Below are 21,560 nucleotides of genomic sequence, written 5' to 3'. Positions count from 1 at the left end.
TGTCACTCACTCACAAAGGTATCAAGCTTGTGCAGCAGAAGCAGCACAGAGACTTCAGGAACATCTGAGTGCAAGTCCCCAGTCAGACACCCACTGGTAGGGTGGCTGTGGGCAGCTTACTGTACCTCCCTCTGAGCCTTCTTTATTTCACCTACAAACTGATAATGCCCCAAACCTTCCCTTCTTCACGTCAAATGACAGCAATTTCAGTAGCTTTCTATCTTGAGTTTTATTTTTCCACTTCTCATAATTTTTCTCTACAGTCTTTACAGAGCTAAATCCCTGTATCTGTCATATGCTATGGAGTCAGGCAAAATAGAACCCCCCGCTCCTGACCTAACTGTAGCAAATGAAGTGGGCTCTGAAGACACACACTCTTCTCAAAAGCTTTCATTTCAGCTTTAATGAGAAGAAAAAAAAAAGGATGCAGAAGAGTGTACATCACCAGCATGCTACTTTTTAAGGAAAAAGGGACAATAAGAACCAATTTGTATTTGCCCGAATGTGCATGAAGAAATGCTGGAAGCAGAACCAAGACATCTAACATCAACAGGAGGTAAGGGGTAACAGGGTCAATGAGGAAGGGGAGGGGAGAGCAGGCGTCTCAGAATCCAAGTATATACCATTTGATATGGTCGCACTCTTAAGCCATGTAAATATAGAACTTGTTAAAAACACAATGAAATATCCTTTTCTGTAAAACAATGAACCAAGAAGTCTTAGATTCTAGCCTTAGCTCTGATTCTACTTAGCTGTGAGGCCTTGGGTGGTGTAAATTCCAGAACGGCACAGATGGCCTCTAAGTTCCCTCTCAATCCTTAAATTCCATGGAAATCATTTATTAGTCACAAAACAAAGGAACAGAGTAACCCAAGCTCAGCTGCACCACAGCATTTACTATGAGAAATAAATTAACAGCAAGTCAGCTATCTCTTAGCCAGTCTAACACGATTGGCAGGTTTTACAATTTCTATGTCCTATTTCAAATAAATTACCTGAAGTTTTAAAAATATGTCTGAAATCATAAGAAATTTTAACAAAACCAAATGTTACCTAAGAATATGATGTAAAAGGAGATTCTAGTAACTTAAAGCATAAATCGGACAACTTTTCCTTAAAAATAAACTAAAGGTGTCAAAATTCCCCAGAAATCGAAGAATTATGCACTCAAACTAGAAATACATTTAGTATTTTAACCAAGACATAACCTAGGCTCTGTTATTCTTTAAATAAAAATCTTCATATTGTAGTTTAATGACCAATTTGATTATATTGCAGATATGTTAGTTTATTAAGCTCCATTTCGTACATCCCATTGCTCATTTAATGAAGTTACTTGCAAATACAAAATAATTAACAACAAATGACTAGTGTGGGATTTCTACACATAGAAACTAACTTGAATTATATTTGAACTAAAAAATCTATTAATAAATTACAGCAAGGGGACTATAGTTAATAATACTTTATAGTACATTTGAAAGTTGATAAAGTGTAGATCTTAAACGTTTTCATCTCAAGAAAAAAATTTACCACCATATCACTTATTGTGGTGATCATTTTGCAACAGTATAATACAAATATAGAATCATTATGTTTTCTCCTGAAACTACACAATGTTACATGTCAATTGAATCTAAATTAAAATAAAAGTCTATTAAAGATCATTAATCTTACGAGATTAAGCTGATAAGCGAGCGTAAGGAAAGAAGAGTAATTAAGAGTTAGAGAGAAGACACTTCCCCAGTTCCCTAGACCATTACAAGGTCCTGCTTTGATGGGTACTCTGTTCTCAGGCACCTGTTCCATGTGCGTTTATCCCACCAGATTGCCAGGACAAGCATCCTGCCTGCCATCTTCATTGCCATATTTCCAGTGCCTAGCATACTGCCTGGTACCCAGCAGGTCCTGTATAAATTATGCTAAAAAACACACCCTAAAATATTTTGCTAAAGAATAAAGACGCAATGCTCAAAAAAAATCTCACATTCAGGACAATGACTATTTCCCCAAGAAAATAAATTCCACAACTCATGTGGAACCATTTATTCAAAGTTCTGGAACAGAAGTAACTAGATAGAAGCAGCCCTGGCTTATCAGGGGAGCAGAGGAAGAGAAAAAAGGGATATCCACTGTTATTCTTCATTTAAGGCTGGCTATTTGTCAGACTGAAAGAAAAGCAAATCGGTACTGGGTGCATAACAGTGTGTACGAGAACATCTCTGGAAGCTACACCACAAACCAGCTGTACTGGGGGAGTTCTCACTGCATACCCTTCGGCAGAATTTGAATTTTTCACTATGTATCTGTATTATTTTGGGTGCTGGTAGGCAGGACGTCTCACCCACTATCTAACTTGGATAAAAGCAGGGCCGCCTCCTCCACAGAGCCAGCCCTCAACAAGGAGCTACAGAGCTCATACGGGAACAGCAGGCATTTCAAATGGACCAAAAGCAGTTCCAGACAAGTCAAACTTTCACTTGGTTAAACTTTGCCTACCACTCAATCCCAGGCTTGTTAAAAGAAATCTTATGGTTACCAGGGGAAAGAAGGTGAGAAGGGATAAATTTGGAAATTTGAGACCTGCTATTAACTACCATATGAAACAATAGATAGAAAACAAATTTCTACTGTACAGCACAGGGAACTACATTTAATATCCTGTAATAACCTTTAATGAAAAAGAATATGAAAGTGAATATATATATACACATGTATGACTGAGACATTACGCTGTACACCAGAAACTGACACATTGTAACTGACTATATTTCAATTAAAAAAAAAAAAGTCCACGGAGATTACCGAAATGTTACGCCACGTTTCCCTCAATGCTTCCCAGTGGAAGGAGAAGGCAGCTTCACATACAGAGCCCTTCGCCCCATCTGTTTTTCATAGCTTGGATGTTCATTCTCAGAAAACTGTTTTCATATATTACCCTCCTATTAGAAGGGTATTCACATCTTTACTTCCTCCAGCCAATCCTTCCCACATTAAAAAAAAAAAAGACTGGCAATGTGTACAGCCACATTTTTTCATCCCATCCCCAAAAGGCTTTTACCATATCCAGGCCCTAATGTAAGTCAGACTTCTGAGCCTAAAGTGGTGTTTGCAAAGCCCACCCTCTGTGAGACCAACCTGCCTGAATTCATAATGGTGTAGAGAGGATCCACTGTCTAGAAAAGGCACTGGTCGGAATAAGTAATTCTCCAGTGTGAGCGGGTGATAACAGACTCACAGCAGGCAGGACCTCAGGGCCCGGTTTTCAGATTCTTCAGTTACTCTGATCACCAGTAGCTCCATGCTGATGGAAAAGTCACTTAGCAGCTGACATGCAGAGGGATAAAGTGATCTGCGTAAGGATGAGATTAGGAGGATTCCTTGCTCTAGTCTCAGGGAAGAGAAATATGATCAATAAAAACTAGTCTTCGAAGTTGTGGATACGTTCATGCCAAGAAATTCTGCAATAAAACAGGCAAAGGCAAGCCAAAGTTTCTCCAGTTTGAAATCTAAGTTTCTAAATAGAGGGATCTTCAGAGTCCAGAAGAACACATTTCATTCAACAGTAGGCAGAGGAAGAGTGTTCTGAAACTAAGGAACTATACCCTCTCCTCCCTCTCTAAGTCAGAAAGGATACTTCATGAGCAAAAGCAGAAGATCATTTAGTGTACCTCAGAAATATTAATAAAGTGATATTCTGATCTCTACTCATAAATTGGTAAAATGATATTCTGATATTCTAAATTAATAAAATTAAATTCTGATCACAAAAGCTGCTTTGGGGAAGCAAATTGGACATTGGCCAGGAAGGCTAAAAAAGAAAAAGGGATAAAGGGATAAGCAAAGTTTCAAATGAGAAGGCACTGCAGTACAGAGATCCCCAAGGACGGTTACAAACGAGGTAAATCAAGCGCTTAGCCCGTATTTTACATGTTTTAAAATCCGCAAAATAGGAATTTTCAAATGACTATCAGATGCTCCAAAATTTAAAAATAAGGTAGCAAAATCTATCACGTAAGTTTTGGAAAAACCTTTCTCCTAAAGATTTTTAACTTAATGCAACTTAGTGACCCCCAAGAACATGACTTCATGGTTTAATGATTTCCGATATCTTTTCAACAGAATAGATTCAAGTAAAATTTCAACTTGTGAGAATGGCTATCAACAATGTCCTGGAAAACATCTTTTTCCTGGTAGATTTTTCAAAGATCTCTACATGCGTACACAAACGCACACCTAAATACGTATCTAACTGTGTCGTGCATCAAATACACACACCATGGAAGAGAAGTAGGAGTTACAGGCAGGACGACTTAAGCAGATAAACACAAACACGGCTATTGTGCCCTGTTCTGGTTGTTCGTATCACTTCTCTGCTAGAAAAGAAATTCCAATGAACTCCTGATACAGAAACAGTTTTCTTGCTACAAAGGGACTTTTGTTTAAATCCCCCACAAGTGACAAGGTCAATCTTAGCCAATCTTGACATTTCTATGGAACCTTTCCACCAAATTTTTTTCCATGTTCAAATCATTTCCTGAAACCTATTTGAAATCCAAAGAAAACACTGTATAGATAGAGTATCGGTTAAATTCTTTAACAAATACCATTCGTGACACACATTTTCCTCAAGATATTTTTCTATAAATATACTTGTAAAATCTAAAATCACAAGGCTTGTACGATTTAATCCACATCTTTAAAAAAAGTTAGACTCAGAGTATGGTAATAACATACTGAATTAATATTTAAAACAGTATTCGCCTGTCTTCTTAGCATAACAGAAAGTGATTTCAGAATTTTTTAATAAAATCATATTTTCACAGCTTTTACACAAAGTTTACATTTAAAAAAATTAAAACATTTTTTTGCTGTGAGGTTTCTCAGTATTTACATTACCAACTAAGGGATAAAGACTTCTTTCACTTTTTAAGTCCTAAGAAAGACTTGCAAACTCATTTTCTACGAAAGTTTATTTTAGAAACATGAGGTTTTTCAAAGAAGCAGATCATAATCAGAATTCAGTCAGATTTCTGAATTTTTTCTCTTCCTTAAATCACTGTCAAAGTAGTTTGAGTTTACTATACGCAACTTGGGTATCTTTCTTAATTTCATCGTACTGTTGCATGTGAGGACGTCTGATGACATAGGAACTATAGGGCACTTTTATAATCACTTGGCTTATTTCTAGAGAATATTGCAATACTTCAACCATGGAGACACATTCAGAGACTGCTTACGATAAAGCTACTGGGAAACATCCCTCAGTTAGGGACTCATGTCCGAGGGGAAACAACAAGACAATGATGCCTATGATGTGCCAAGGAGTCGTGTAGAAAACAAGCTATTCTTTGCTTTAAGGTCTCCACATTCTAAGGGGTCAAAAGCATCCAAATATTAGATAAAAGTCTAATCACTCTCTATGACTAGCTCCACGGGGGATGGACACCAAAAAGAGCAAATCCTAATACTTTCCCAGGTAAGCAATCCTTAGCAGAAGCCTAAATGGAAATTTAGTTCTTTAGACTGAAAACTTAACTGCACTTAAAATATGTGTATTTTGGAAAAAGTGGTCTGGGGGAATGCATTCTGAAGAATCAAAAACCTCACCTCACTAGTTTCAATTCCCTTTAAGTGAATGATCTTAAATTCACATAATTAATTGGGATCTCAGTCTCTTCACCTGCAAAAAGGAAATGATGGTACATTACAACATTACAGGATACTGTAAAGGATGAAATCATGAGATAAGAAAAGTGTTGAAAAAACAAAAAATTGATGCCCAGTGTGAAAGATTAATGCATAGCGATTAGAGGCAATATACCACAATAAACAAACAATCAGAAAGCTTTAAAAAGCTTGCTTTTGAAACTTAATTCATCAGCCATCTTCCTTGGGCTTAAATCAAGCGCTAGATTTAACTTGGCTAAATTACAAAGTTTACATTATAATCTTTTCCATCAGCCAGAAAAACTGTGTGGTCCTGCATTTGTTTAACTTATAACTGGCAGAGTCAAAAAGCCATGTAATGGTTCAAAATCCACAGCTGTAAATGCAGTGCAAATGAAACACTGCAACTAAACCCCAGTCGTCGTTTCTTTTCTCACAAAGTTCTACCCTAGTTTAAGAATGGTAACAGCTAATGACTAAGCTTGGTAACACTTGCGTCTGTCCCAACCAGGACTATTATTCAACTTAAAAAATTTCCATGTGGCAACTCAGAATGGAGCTTGCAAAAGCAATGTAAGAAGGCAAAAAAGCACGTAATAGACCAAATGTCTGCAAAAAAAAAAACAAAAACAAAAACCAGGAAAACGACCTAATTGGCAGATGGAGCATGTCAGGACCTGCTCTGAAGCCCTGGTCCCAAGCAGTTACCACTCACAAGCAAATACTAGGCTGGGAGGAAGCAAACAGCTCAGGTTTGAGTCCTAAGTCCCGACTAAAATGCTTTATGATTAGGGAAGAATCCATTGATTTTGACTTCACTCAATGTCAAAATAAAGATGATCACTACAATTTTGTAAAACTTGCCACAATTATCTTTAAATACAAACTCATGCAAACCGTTGTGCGAGAGTCTATATAAAACAAAACCTGATCTTTAACCTAGTCCTAGACCAATGCCGGCAGAGGCTCACATAAAGAGGACATATGAAACAGAGACAGACTCACAGACAGAAAATAAAATCATGGGTTACCGGGGGGGGGGGGGGGAACGGGGGTGGGAAGGTATAAATTGGGAATTCAAGATTTGCAGATACTAACTACTATATATAATACAGATAAACAACAAGGTCCTACTGTACAGCACAGGGAACTATATTCAATTCAGGGAACTCGTAATAGCCTCTAATGAAAAAGAATGTGAAAGGAATAAAACTAATCACTATGCTGTACACCAGAAATTAACACAACACTGTAAATCAACTATACATCAATAAAAAAAAGAGGATATATATATACATACAGAAGTCAATAACTACAAAATCCAGCGATATTTCAGAATATCTGACTTAGATGAAAGTAACAATAAAAAAAAATCATTGCTATTTGAGAGCTTACCAAGTGTGGTGCTAATTAATTTACATGTATTATCTCATTTAATTCTATATCAGCCCTTTGGGAGTTAAATAATACTATCATCCCCATTAAACAGAGGGAGAAACTGAAGATTTAGAGGTAATAAGTACTTGCCTAACATATTACTGAAATGGATACATTTTTTTAAAGTTTGAAGCATTACATGTTTGTGCTGTACTCCTACAAAACTTAATATTGATAATAATAATGTATTTGAATACAAATACCATTGATGAAAATCATAAAATGTTATTTAACTCAAACTAATGTCAATCACCATTGGACAAAAACAGGGTGAAGGTTACCCATGCACCTGGTTACCAGTGCTCCAAAAGGAGAGGGAGCCAGAGGCTTCAGGTGGCAACTGTCCCTCTAGCCTTGTTTCCTGTACCACAGTCCCGCCCTCACTTGGGGCTGTATACTGTTATTATACAACGTCATCTGTTCTGCTCTGCTCCTGGGGTGAAATGGGGTATCATTCACCTGTGTGGAGCTGAAAAGGAGGTCTAGGCTCTGAACACTTCTCAAACAAAACTCCTATGAAAGCCCGACTTCATCAATTCCTGCACCTTCCAGAGATTCTAGGGTTTAAATCTGGTTCTTTATTGGCTTTCCTCACAGCCAGCATACAGTTAAACTTTCTCAATGGACTGAAGTATTTACTGACAGTCCATACATCTTTCAGGTCTCAAAATATTGTTGCTGTTGTCTCTTTTGTTTTTGTTTAATTTTTAAAAAATGTTTGTGCCTTTGTGCATTGGCTATCCCATCATTTTTAATGGGATTTCAGAAGGGAGTGAATGTTAAGGGTGTGTGTCTAATCAGTCATCTGTCTTCCACTGACTTTACAAAGACTTCAGATCCCCCACTGCTCTCCCTCAGTCTTAACTAAAAGGGCTGCATCTGTTCTTAAAGCATGCGTAGTCTTTTCTTTATGTCTCTACTTGAAATGATACTTAAATAACTAGTTATTTCTTTCATTCTTACTTCAGACACAGGTTACAGATAAAAACTGAACAACGTGGAGGTTTTTAGGTGAATTTCAAACGAACTTCTTTGTTTAGTCATCTCAGAACAGAGAAGTGGAAGAACGTCATAAAAGTAGCTTCTCAATGTCATTGTCTTTCAAACGTCAGTTGAAGAAATTTGGTTTTAAAAAGAATAAAGTTTCTTTGTTACATTAAGTGAAACAGGGCAACTGCTTTAGTTACCAAATAAACTTGGTACCAAATAAACTTGGTAAACTTATACTGGATACTATGTAAGCAAAGAACATTTGCTAATGTAAAACAATGGCAAAAGCCATTACTTTAGGGCAAAAATTAAACAGGTTCTACAACATAAGGCGTTCCATACTCTGTAGCCTGGTTAAATTCAGTGTTTTTCTTTTAAAATTTAGCTTTAAGATTTAGTCAGGAAAGATGAAATGCTAATATGTATACTACCAAACTTTTGAAAGTTTACTGTCAATGAATTAAAGTTAAAAAATTTAATTACCAAAGAGAGAAAACATTTTACAATGCAGATACACTATGCCCTTATTTGAATAAAATGTCATTTTTTTGGCAATATGAAGTTATTTTATAAAATAATATTCAAATGGTATCCAGTGTTCCATGATATTTCTATTTTAATATAATCTGATTAAAATTTGGGAAAGGAATCTTCTGAAGAAGCAAATTCTGGGTAAGTCCCATTTTGTCTGTTTACTATTACTGTAATTTACTCTTCCACACAAAGCAGAAACTGGAGAATTTGGTATTAGCTGCTCATTATATGTTGGGAACAAATTCAGTTCCTCAGGATACAAAAGCACATTGATAGATATTTTTATTTTCCTCTGCAGAAATTGAAGACAGCATAGTTTTAGCTTTAAATTACTTACCAAAGAAATACCGATGTTTTAACTTCGTAATGGGAAAAAGAAAAACAAGCATCTTGCAAAGTTCTTTTAGCAGCATATTTTTATACAAACAGTATACTCTATTATTGAAAAAAATGCAAATGAAATATTGTTAATGTAATCTAGATATTTAGAATGAAAACTCAGAATTAAGAGTAAAAACATATCGTTTTATAAAACATCAAAACAGAGGATCATCTAGTTTTCATTTTGTCGAAAACTTTTTAACACAAAACACCTCACTTAGACCTTGGTGTTTCTAAACACAGAAGTAGGGTTAATATTCGGTCTTATACAAAAAGCAATTTCCTTTCCTGTTATCAGTCTTTCGCCATCAGTGTATCTTAAATTTAAAAACAAGTGGAATTGAGATCATATTCTGTTGCAAATTAATGCAAATTAATCTTACTTGTAGGTCTTCTATTAATATGGCAATTGTCTATAAATTATTCCAAATGAACACAGACATGTGGAGGCAGAACAGAAAAAAGAATAATCAGAGCATACATACAAATATGCAAAGATATACTATGTGTGGGGTTTGCTTATGAATGAAGCCTATTCATTTCTAAACAAAAGAAATACTCCCTTTTTTCATGGGTGATTAGGTTTTTAGGACATCTTTGGACCTTAAAAGACAGGGAGACCATGAATCCAGGGAGATTTCATGCATCTGAGTCAGAGGGAAATTAACGCAATTAAAGGCAAAAGGAAGTAGGTCCAGAGCTGAGAGGTCAAAGCTCTGCCCTTACTGACCAAAGGCAGACTGGTACTGCCTGTACTTACAGGATTTATCTCTAATCATCTCAAGAAAAAGAAAAGAGCAGCACTCTTTGTAGGAGGGGACAAATACAAGACCAGCAGGGTTCCAGCTGCCTCTCCACATATGCCTGTAAGGAGGATTACAAAGCAAACAGTTGCCTGGCCCCTGGCACCAACTGAGAAGGTGACCGGAAAGATACCATCTTTAAAGAAGGGGGCAAACCCTCCGCAGCCCAGGGCTTGAGAAAGGGTCTATGCAGTTCTCCTGTTGGCTTCAAAGTTATCCCAACTCCCAGGCTCCTTCAATGTTTCTGTGCCAAAATTCTGACCTTGGTTTTGCTTTTCTTTTTATTCTATCCATGCATCTCCAGGAGGGCACAACTAGCACTCAGGCGGAACAATTCATGCTTATCTGGGGCAGTCCTACCAATTGTAGATGTCTGACACCTCTGGCCCCCACCTACCAATGCCAGTACAGTCCCCAGGTGACGGGGGCAACCAAAAACACACTTCCAGTGCCCCAGGAGGCAAACACAATCACCAGCATCGCCACTTGAAAATCACAGCTACAAGCTCCAGTATCTCATTCAAACCCACGGCGTCGAGAACCTATATGACACAAATCAATGTCAAATCAAGATTTTTCTGGCATTCTACTTTGTTTTTCTCCTTTCAACTAGAAACCTTCCCCTTACACATATCACAGTTATTTCAACTTGCCCCAAATTGAATTCCTCATCTTTCTCACTAAGCCCAGCCTGCTTGTCTTACACCCTGGCTGACACAACCACCATCCACGGTCAACCAGGCAGAAACCTGGGAGGCAAACAAAACTCCTCCCTCTCTCTCTCACCAAGTTCTTAGGATTATATGTTCTAAATACCCCTCAAGTCCTTCATCTTAGGACTCCTATCAGATTCCCATCTTCTCTGGCTGTGTTACTGCAATGGCCCCAAACATTTCACAATCTTCACCCCAAAAATGCAAATACCACTTCTGTCATCTCCCAGGGCACCATGTCGGTTCCCAACTTAATTGCTCACTGTGTCCATCCAGCCTTCAGGAAACAATAAAAAACCCTCCGCAGGCACACAAAGGCCTTCACCATCTGCTCTCATCTTGGCCTGTGATTCTCACCAAGGGTCCAAAGCCCATAATCTCCAGCACCACCCAAACCAGCCCACCTGGGGACAGGACACTCCTCTAGGATGCCTCTGCACACACACTGTGGAGGTTCCACCAGCCACCAACAGCCCCTAAGGACCAAGAGCCTCAGGGCAGATGCCGCCAGCTAAAAGGCTCTAGAACCCAGGCATCTGGCAGAACAGGAGGTTGCACAAGTGCTGACTGAAATGAATGATTCTTTATAAAGCAGAAAAGAATTTAGTAGGAACATCCACTGATAAATGCACACACCCAGAATCAGAATGCTCTTGTCCCTGCCTGGCTGTCTTCACACAATGTCATCTTACCCAGAAGGGCTTCGTGGTATCATTTACTGGCAAACAACGAAGAACCTGGAGCACTGTAAAGGGGACCAGACATCACATTGTTAAGCTGAACCTTGAGTATACTGTGACCTCAGCCTCCACTAAACATCCCATCACCTATAGCTACAACTTTTCATCAGGTAAAAGTAAAACCATGAAGATGGTCTTGCTTATGCCACACTTAACAATGCCACGTTTTTTCAGTAATTCATTTAGACGATGATCATTTGCTTTAGTCAGGAAAAAAATTAACATTTTACATTTTCTTAAGGCTGGAAACCCTTTCATGGGCAGCACATTAAGGAGTTATCTATCACTTAAGAGTCACTGTGGGACACCACACACCGGAAGATCGACAAGCAGGTACTACATAATGAACTAGGTTTTGTAAATCTGAGCACTTCGAATTTTAAAAAGGCTGTATCTGAAATGACTGTTTCAAATTTAATCAAACTTTTGTAATGTAAGTGATTAGGATGCAGACGTAGGATTATCATGTAGAAGCTGAACATTCTTAGTTGAACATGTTACAACAGAGACCAAATATTACACAGGCACTTATCCAAAACAAAACAGTGCATTTCAAATAAAAATGAAACAAAAATGTAAATAATAAGGATATTTCTTGATCACTGAATGAAGGCTGAGAAGTTCCTGAGTTTTGTTTTAAAAATGAAATGTCCAAAAGAGCCTTTTATTATAAGTTACTACAGAAAACATTTCAATAAAATCAGAAGAGATTTAAATTTTGTAACTGATTGAAATTAAAATCATAAAATTTTCATCTGTAATTAACAAAATGACTTATTTCAGGGTTAACCAATTATGGAATGTTTTTATCCCTGTTTTCTAGATAAGAAGTGAGTTGGCATGGTTTAGCAACTTTCTCAAGGTTAAGAAAGTACAGGAAAAGGAAGCGATTGCTGGGGCCGGGGCTCCCTGTGAAGCACGCTGATACACAAGCAGCACCACAGAAGCCCAAAGGCGCTTAGGACCCAAAACAGCCTCTGTTCAAGCCCTGCTGTTACTCAACCACCAGAATTTACTGACAGCTCCTCTGGAGTCATTTACACACTGTGAGAAGCTGGCGGATGGCCACTCGGTTCCAAGAGTAATTCCGTAGAGGAATAAAAACACGCCACTGTGGTTTTCAGAAAACATCTCCTAATTAAAATCTTGACTTACATTTTACAGTTATCACAACAGTAATCATTCTTTATAGTGATGTATCTAATATGGAGCTTTATTTTTGGAGATAAACTGAAGTAAAAGTTAAAATGAGAAAGACTCATTTTGAAATCTGAATACCTTTTGAACAGGGACATACCATCTAAGGCTCTTGTTCTGCCTTCTTCACTAAAGGGAGAAAGGAGATTTTTCCATCTCTCTTACCCGAATGGGCAAGACTGGTACCCAAAAAAAAAAAAAAAAAGGCTGAACACAAGCGATAGCCCAGGTTCTGAAAGAGGACCTCAAGCTGCAGTGCCTGTCATCACCCGGACACTACTCAGCCCTGTTCTCTGAGGCCCAGCGGGTCCTCTGAACAGGTTTTTTAAAGTATCCATGTCAGTAACAAGATGACCAAGATCTTTTCCTGTGGCAGAACCTGGCTTCTGAAGGTACCTGGAGGGCTCACCGCAGGGGAAGGGAGATGACCACGAATTCTCTCTCTCTGAAGAGGCCCCAACTCACAAGCTAACCTGTTCAGCACGGGTGTTCAGTCAAAAGGAAAAGGTGCCTGTGCACCGCGATGGTATCAGGGACACAAACGTGCTATCATCCCTGTCTACTCAGCTCTGCCCTCAAGTGACAAACGAGCAATGCCCTGATTCACAGGAAGTACTCACCCCAGGGACAGATCCACTTTTGTGGACACTGAAGCCTGTACAATTTGTAGGCCCTCTAAGAAAAAAGGAGGCAGAAAAACAAACATTCGAAAGGTGCCCTTGCAAGTGAGAAGCTTTGAAGCTTAAGCTTCATTAGTTGTACAGTAAACCCACCTTGGACCCAACCATATAAAACTGCCAATATTCAAGTCGTTCTGACCTACCAAACAAGCAACTGGGATGGCTCAGCTCAGTACCCTGCCGGCACATGGCTCCAGTCCTGGCTGTGTAGTTCACTCTGAGGAGGTAAGAGCTCGCCAGCCATGTACACACTGAGCTCCCTGCACTCATTAAAAATAATAGTGAAAACTTCTCTAATAGTGCTTATGGAAAGTAAAATAGGGAAAACCTATAGAAACTGTTAGGGTCACTATGACTGCGTTTTATAAATAGTATTTACATATCTTAACAAGGATGAGGCTATGAAAATGTAAACAGAAATAATTTTTGGTTTTGAATGATTGTCAGTTACTTTTTCCCCTTCCAACTAAATGTTGGTATATTACTGGCATAATTAAAAAGGAAAAACAAAAGGGAACAAGGCGAAGCGGAGGGAAAAGAAGGAATAAAGAGACCTTAGATGGAAACGTCTGTGTCACAACGAATCACACATTTTGTCTCCGCCGATATGTCAACAACCTGACACAGATCTTAAAACGTATTTCAAGAAATAAAGAACAAAGCCAACTGAACAAATGAGAGACTTCATACCTCTAAATGTCTTCCTTTTGAGATAACACAGATGTTTGTCAGTAAGTCATGTCTTGGCACGACCAATGGCAAACAAAAGTGAACTTACTTTTTGCTTGCCTCACAGACATCTGTAATATTGGAGAAAAGATGGTGACTCTCTGTCTTGGTCATTGTATCACTCAGTTCTTTAGAATTTTTAAACATTCGTATCAAGATCTCCAAGCTCAGTAAATATGAATGTTCAGAGGATATGACTTCAAAGATAGCCTGGTGAGAAGGAAGAAGAAAGGTGTTATTAATTCTTTTAATTAAAGAACTAAATATAGCTCTCATAATTCTGCTATAAGAATGATGTATCTTTAAAAATACAAAAAAGAAAAGTATAAAAAAAAAAAAAACCACACACACACACCACCAAACTACTGTCTTTATATAAGGCACGTATACCCAAATCTCAAGAAACAGAGTCACTGCCTGGAGTGTAAATAGGAAACAAATGAGAAGATTTGGATGACTTGAGATTGCATCCTGAGGTCACGCTTTGCCAGGGGGTGTAATTAATAGAGGAAGCCAGGGTATGTCATAAAACTTCAGTGTGACATTAACTAACCTTTGGGGTCACCTCCCCCAACCCTGATTTCAAAGCATGCTACTCTGGGACAGCGAAAATTTATGGACATCACTTGAGATTCAGAGAAAAATTCTCACAAATACGTTTCTTTGCTCCCCTGTGGGCCTTTTCTCTATTTTTTATAATCTGACTAACTTGCAGTCAATAAGAGCAAATATTCTAAATGTATTAAAAGAGCCTAACTGTACCTCCCCTCAAAAGGTTCTTATCAGCCACAGGAATTCTTTTACATAAATTCATACAATTGAAAGTAATTCTGTCCATTCCACAAGCCACCCTCTCTGCTCTCATCAGTGTCTCAAGTAGGAGCGAAGGACCCTGGGCAGAAACTCTTGGTGTCAGGCACACAGTGGTTTACCTGATAAGTGTTCATGAATGATGAAAAACCAACCCACATATGTGGAGAGACACCAACGCCCTGTGTGAGGAATTCATCTAGCTCGTTAACAAAACCAGATTCTCCAAGAATGGCAAGGCAGGGGGAATTCCTCCTCAGGGAAGGGTGGTGAACATCCTCGCAGGTCTGAGATTCTCAGCCTTCCTGGAGACCTCCCTAGTAATACTGCCATCATCACCGTGGCTTCCTGGGCTCCTCCCCTCAGCACCTGGCCCCAGGGGCACAGGAGACTCTTCCCGTAAGTCTCCGTGCTCCAGCTGAGCCTGGGTGGGAGCAGGCAGGCTCAGGCAGGTGGATGCCCTGCTGCTGCCAGGTGGGCCATATTTTGCAAGTCAGGTCAGTGGGGCTAGTCTCAGTGCTCACCTCCCTTTTTAGCATCCATAAGCTTCTACAGAAGTCTTAATGAAATGGATCCTTCTAACCTCTGTGGTACTCCAGGGACTTGAGTGATATAACCATCTACTGAGTAAAGAGTAAGAACATTGTGTCTCAGTTAACCCGTGTATCTTGTGTAATTCTATTCAACCAATACAATTATCCCCAGGAAATGTAATGCAAACTAAAGAAAATTCACCCTTCCTGACCAAAAATAATGGATTCAAGTTGCTGATGGATATGGTCCTTTGTAATGACTGAAGATGTTTTCAAAATCAAAGGCTTTTGTAACCAAATCCAAATTGCAAAGATTCGAAAAAATGTGATGAACTATATAGACTAGATTACAGGAAAATATGAAATTGGGCCAATTTAATACAATAAATGTAATGTAATAATTATTAATATAATAAGCATAATGTAGTAACTGTTAAAACATCTTGCAATAGAGCCATCAACTACTTACAAGTAAATCAGTTTAGATCTGCTAAAACAGCTATATAAGAATAGAAAGGAATCAGAGTTAGATTTGCTGCTGTCATTACCTTTCTATATGACAAATCTGAATAAAAATTTTCAAAATATAAAGGAAATAGAGTAAGTCCAAATGGAAAAGGTCTGAAAGAATAGAAATGTTCAAATGGGACTAGGAACCTGGAGAAGCTCTTTAATTTGTCCATAAGGAGAGAGAAATATTGTTTATGCAGCAATGTTAATAAAGAAAGAAACATACCATCTACTGTCCAACATTAGGAGAATATGTAGTTTTTTAAGGGTGGTATTTATAGAATGGAATACTATATAGTGTTTTGAATGATCTAGATCAATTTGCATTAATATGGATAAAAAATCTCAAAAACATTGTTGAATATAAAAAGTAATCAAAAATATATTCAGAATCATATCATTTATCTCCATTTTAACACCCACACGAGTACACATACATGAATACATGTAATATATGTTTTAAAAACACAGACTGGCTGGATACACATCAATTCATAATTATAGCTGCCTCTCTGGAGGAGAGGAAGGGAATGGGATTGAGGAGGAAAATATAGAACTTCTGCTTTATTGAAAGTCTTATTTTCTTATTTACTTTAAAAAAATGAAGAAAAAATTATAAATGTAATACATTTGTTAATTCTCAGTGACAGGTTCACCAATGTTTGTACTTTTTGGGTTTTTTTAAAATCTAAAAAATATGCCACTCTAATGTGCCCTTATATTTTTGCATTATTCCATGTGAATAAAGTAAGAAAAGAATACCTTGTGTCCTCTGTAGAACTGATTTAATGCATGTACATGCATAAACTTATACATATATGTGCATCAAATATGCATACGACAGAAGGAAAGCGCTTTGAGAAACTTGCAATATTATTACAATGAGCAATCTTCAACTACACTGATTAAACTTCAAGTTGTGAAACCCTAAACCTGAAAGTAAACTTCCATTTTGGTATAATTGTAGATTTATAGAAATCTTGCAGAGGGTTCTGAGTTCCTGTGTTTCCTTCACCTAGCTTCGCCTAACCAGGGTACGTTACATTTGTCTGTAGAGAAATGTACACACATTATTCAGATTTCACCAGTTCTTTCACTAACATCCTTTTTCAGTTCCCAGATCTAACGTGTTTCATTTTTCCACATATTTCCTCCAGTGTAAATACCTGGACTAGGTGCTTTCTTGTTTAAGTTAAAAAGACGCTGGGATATTTTAAATTTTCTTTTCTGGGGACTCCTGTGTAGTTTTACTTGACAATGATCACATACTTCTTTTGTAAAAAGAACAAAATTAATACGTTGTCAAAGGAAAAAGCTGAATGCAGCAGCTGAAAGCACCTGCGCCCCTTAAGAGTCAGAGCTCTAAAGCATCTGCTCGGTACCAAACCTACCTCTTGCCTCTTTCTTTCCTCCTGGCTAACCGTGTGCGATAATCCATTTCTTTTCACCTAGGGGGAAAAGCAAAATAAAGTTGAGCTCGTTTACTTTAACAACCAACTTCTTTATTATGTAAGGGCATAACGCTATGTCCTTCAAAAATGAATTAAGAGAAATTATGCAAAATGTTAAATTCAGCCCATAATAACTTTTGAGTCTCACAGCCCTCAAATAACATTTAATCACATTAATAAATCAGCATGGTTCAACACTAAAGAAATGAAAAGTGTCTAGAACACTATTTGATCAGGCTGAGTTACTCTGTTCTAGTCTTAGTTCTGGACAGCCCTAAAATACTTATGTTATTAATCTCCCAATACGTAAGTGAAGTAATCTGATAAAGAAAATGAAGGCATCACCTGGAGAGTTTACTGTCCAGGATTCCTGGATAGTAATAAGGCATCCTTATCACACTGGAAGAGTAATTTTAACACTATTTTTCATAAAGACTCAGAAGAATACCAATGCTCTTTATAAAAACCCAATCAAACAAGAAAACAAAGTCCCAGCTGCAGTAGTCTTTAAGCACACTGAATTCTGACAAATAAAGATGTTAACCTGACACTATTTGGAGAAGCAACAGTACCTACAAGAACCAAGATCACCAGTACCACACTTGGAGTAATGCTCTTGGAACCCGAGTTGAATAACTGCAGTTCCTACCTCAACTGCCACACCTGTACACTTGACTGCTACAGTTCCTACCCTAAGGTGGTTTCTAAACCAAAGAGTAGACGCTGAACTATGAACTCCATGAAGGCAGGGCCTGGCGTCTCTTTTGATACACCTGCACTGAGTTGGCCACATGAAAAACATTTAAGTTTCACAGTTAAAAATTATAGTAGTACAAGGCCAGGCATATATCAAATTCCAAACAATTAAATCCTGTGCTTAACAGAAAGAAGAGCCTCAAGAAAGGAGAGTGCCTTCCCCTTGTGTCAAAAATTCATAGCAATAAAATGTAACAAGGTCTTCAAACATCTCTGCTATCATATTTCTCAAAAAAATTTAAAAACCATGTTCCCCTAGACCTATTTTTCAGTTGACATCTCAAAATTTCCTCCTAAGCTTAAAGAACTTCAAAGATGTATTTTCCTACTAATTGTAAATCTAGGCATTTTAACCATGTGTTACTATACTCTTTTAAATGTATCCAATCAACTATAAAAACCTTGATGATCTGATATCCAATATCATCCATTTAAAAATAAATAAGCTTTTCTTGATAGTTGGAGGTTTTACATGATTCTTCTTTCTCCTTGAAATTTCATTTCTATGTCAACTTCCCTCCCTAAATTTTCTAATATTTGCTAGGATATCTTATTAGTCACCCTACCATACTTGAATGAACACAAAAATATATTTTTAAATTTAATTTTCTAAAATTTCCTGTGACCATGGACCTTTAAGTATAAAGGCTCTCCTAGATTATATATAATCATCACAAGTATCATTAATAACCTATGATCAAAACAATGAAATTACGTCCAATTTCAATGCATTAAACCCTAGAGATAAAATTTTACCAAGAATGCAACTCTGAGTGAAATGCAGCCTGGGGTGGGGATGGAGCATGGTGGTTTAATTTAAAGGAAACTTTGCTGAAACCGGTGAGGTCACCAGCAAGAATTTCCACAACCCCGGCATCTCCATCCAGAACTGACCCCCTTTAATCTTGTGCCACCACTGATTTAACACGAGAGGACAAGACACCACGATAAGATTTGAAATGGGTAAGAGAGATGGCTTTCTTTAGAAAAATGGCAAAAAGGCAAATGGGAAAGGGGCAGTTGGAAAAAAAGACCTGGAGTAACACTTTAAGTGCAGAACAGTCTTGGTTTTAGAAAAAAAGAATACCCAGGAGCTGAGGCTCTGGAATGGTCTCCTTAAAACGATCCCTACCCACCTAGCATAGTTTTGCTGAACACCTAGGGGTGCAATGCATACCCTAGTGTGAAGACCCCGCTGGGCAGGTGCACAGTTCTCTACCTCATGGGGTCAGGGAAATGAAGACAACTATATGTTACTGTCTTTAACCTGACTCTTGGGAAAAGTCAGAAAGCAGTGCAGTAGAGTAGAAAGAGTCCTAAATCAGCAGTAAAATCTAATCATTGACTGAGTGCCAAGAAATGTGCTAAAAACATTTTATACCCCTGTTCCCAGTGAATTCTCTAAAGAGCTCTAGAAAGTTGATCCTATTCCTATGCCCATTTCACAGATGTGAATGACAACTGAGGCTTAGGATCCAAGATCAAACAGCCAATAGGTAGCAAGGCCAGGATCTGCATCCAGTCCTGTCAACTCCAGGGGTCACGCTCTTAACTGTGGAATTACATGGGTTAGGGAGCCCTGTTTTGTATGAGAGGCACCCCATCTCTAATGATCACCTGGTGTTCTTCTAGTGATCATCACTACGACCCCTTCTAATGCCAGGTCTGTACCAACTCTCCACATGTTTGCTTCCATCCACCCATATCATGGCATGTTCTTAGCCTTACCCACCATCCTGACCCTGGGTCAGCCTGTCAGCAAGAATTCATGGCTCAAAAGGCTTCCTCGTAAGTTTGAATAAGGGAGGAGACTGGCCAAAGAATGAAACCGCTCAGAGCTGCTCCCGTTTGGTTAACCCTGAGCAGGAATTTCACAGGATTTCCTGCCTGACACAAAGTCCTGGCAGACCGATGTCTAGGCACAATGCCCACAGTCTCTGCAGGTAAGGTCACCAGCCAGAATTTCCACACCCCAAGCATCCCCATCCAGAACTGCTCCCAGTTCAGACCTAGAAGCCTTAAGGGGAAGAGAGTGAAGCATGCGGACTTAGAGACCTACCCAGGTGGCAGCTCATTTACTGAGGATTAAGAGTACTTCACCCTATCAGAAAGGAAAAACCCCACCTAAAGTTGCTCTTTGGAGGGGGAGGTAGACGTAGTTTTGAAAAAGGCAAAGTACTGAAATGCACAGAATTATCCTCTTTCACTCACACTAATACAAACAAATGATAAAATATTCCTTTAACCAAAAAGTGATCAGTAAGAAACCAGCAGCTCATACCAAAAAAAAAAAAAAAAAAAAAGATTTCAGGAAGCATTCAGCATTCTTGGATTACAATTAAGAAAAACGGCACATTCAGGGAGCCTGAAAGCTTGCTCTGGAGAGTTACAACGAATCAGCTCCTCCTGGCTGGCTGCTGGAAGGCTGCTCTGGGGCTGGGCTGAACTGGTTCTTCTCCAGAGCCAAGAGGAAGCTTTCTGTCTCCCAGAGACCTTCCACATTCAACTCTAAATGAAGTAGTACCTGAGAGCAGGTGCCTGGAGGAAGATGGTCAAGAGCAGGCAAGATGATTTTAGAGACTGAGGAGCTTAGAGAGTGGACACCAGAGAAAGCAGGGGAGGGAGGATATAAACAAGGGCCCCGCAGAGACTGGCAGAAGGCAGGCAAGAGAAAAACCAACCGGGGGAGAAGGAAAACAGACAGCTTAAGGTCAAGTGGAAAGAAACAAGGAAGGAAAGAAGGGAAAAGAAAGCTAGGAGAAAGAATGTGTGCAAAGATTTTGATGGCAAATGTGTCTGGAAATTTGCTAATTCAAAAACTGTGACCTTATGGCTAAACTGAAGTAAAAATCACTGGAAGGCCCAGGCTTTTTTTTTTTTTTTTTTTTTGCACACACACACACACACACACACACATACAAATGTGTATAAAGCATACGTATGTGCCTACAGTTTTAAAATGAACATGTTTTCTGCAGTTTGCACATTTTTGCCAAGAGGATCTAAAACACGATCAAGTTCATCACATTTCTCCATGTGTCCACAGGTGGAAAAGAAAACATAATGCATCATCTTCCAAATGGATTCTTATTTTGTTTTTTAAAATGAAAGAAATTAAATTGTACAGGCTTTATTTTTATTTCTTAAATATATATTTTTGTAGTGGGAGCTATGGCTGAGTATAGACAGGAACACAGCCAGCCAAACAACCATCCTTTCCAGCTCCCTTCTGACCCCACCTGATCGTTCTCATTACTCACTGGTTAAAAGAAATTTTTTTTCCACTTAAACAACAGAAATTTATTTTCTCATGGTCCTAGAGGCTAGAAGTCTAAGATCAAGATTCCAGCTGATTCTATTTCTGGTTAAATTTTTTATTTAACTATGTTATCAATAAGTAGAATTGCAAAACTACTTTAGTGAAACTTTAAGAATTAGATTCAGTTTGGGGTTCTTGGTTTTGTATAGTCTAACCAATTCACAAAACTGTTCAAAAATCTTGCCATGGCAGATTCTAGACTCTAAGGAGAAAGTGTAACTATATGTCAATATGGTCAACATTTTAAGTGGATAAAAATTCAAATAAAACAACAGAAGTGTAGCCTACAACTAAAATATGAACATAT

General features: G+C 38.3%; 1 protein-coding gene across 3 annotated transcripts in view; it reads right to left on the bottom strand.

Annotated features, from left to right (window-relative positions):
* The window catches only part of ARHGEF26 (Rho guanine nucleotide exchange factor 26), a 117,565-nt gene that overhangs the window by 74,588 nt on the left and 21,417 nt on the right, over positions 1-21,560 (bottom strand). For all 3 annotated transcript variants that reach the window (XM_010986550.3, XM_010986559.3, XM_031449537.2), the window contains 2 exons: positions 17,119-17,175; positions 13,924-14,084 (listed from right to left, as the gene is read on the bottom strand). In XM_010986550.3, the coding sequence (XP_010984852.1) occupies positions 13,924-14,084; positions 17,119-17,175 (218 nt within the window). The remainder of the gene's footprint in view (positions 1-13,923; positions 14,085-17,118; positions 17,176-21,560) is intronic.

The sequence above is a fragment of the Camelus dromedarius genome, chromosome 2, assembly GCF_036321535.1.
Source record: "Camelus dromedarius isolate mCamDro1 chromosome 2, mCamDro1.pat, whole genome shotgun sequence".
Lineage (NCBI taxonomy): Eukaryota > Metazoa > Chordata > Mammalia > Artiodactyla > Camelidae > Camelus > Camelus dromedarius.
The sequence above is the reverse complement of the archived record's forward strand: the minus strand, read 5'-3'. Positions and strand labels throughout refer to the sequence as shown.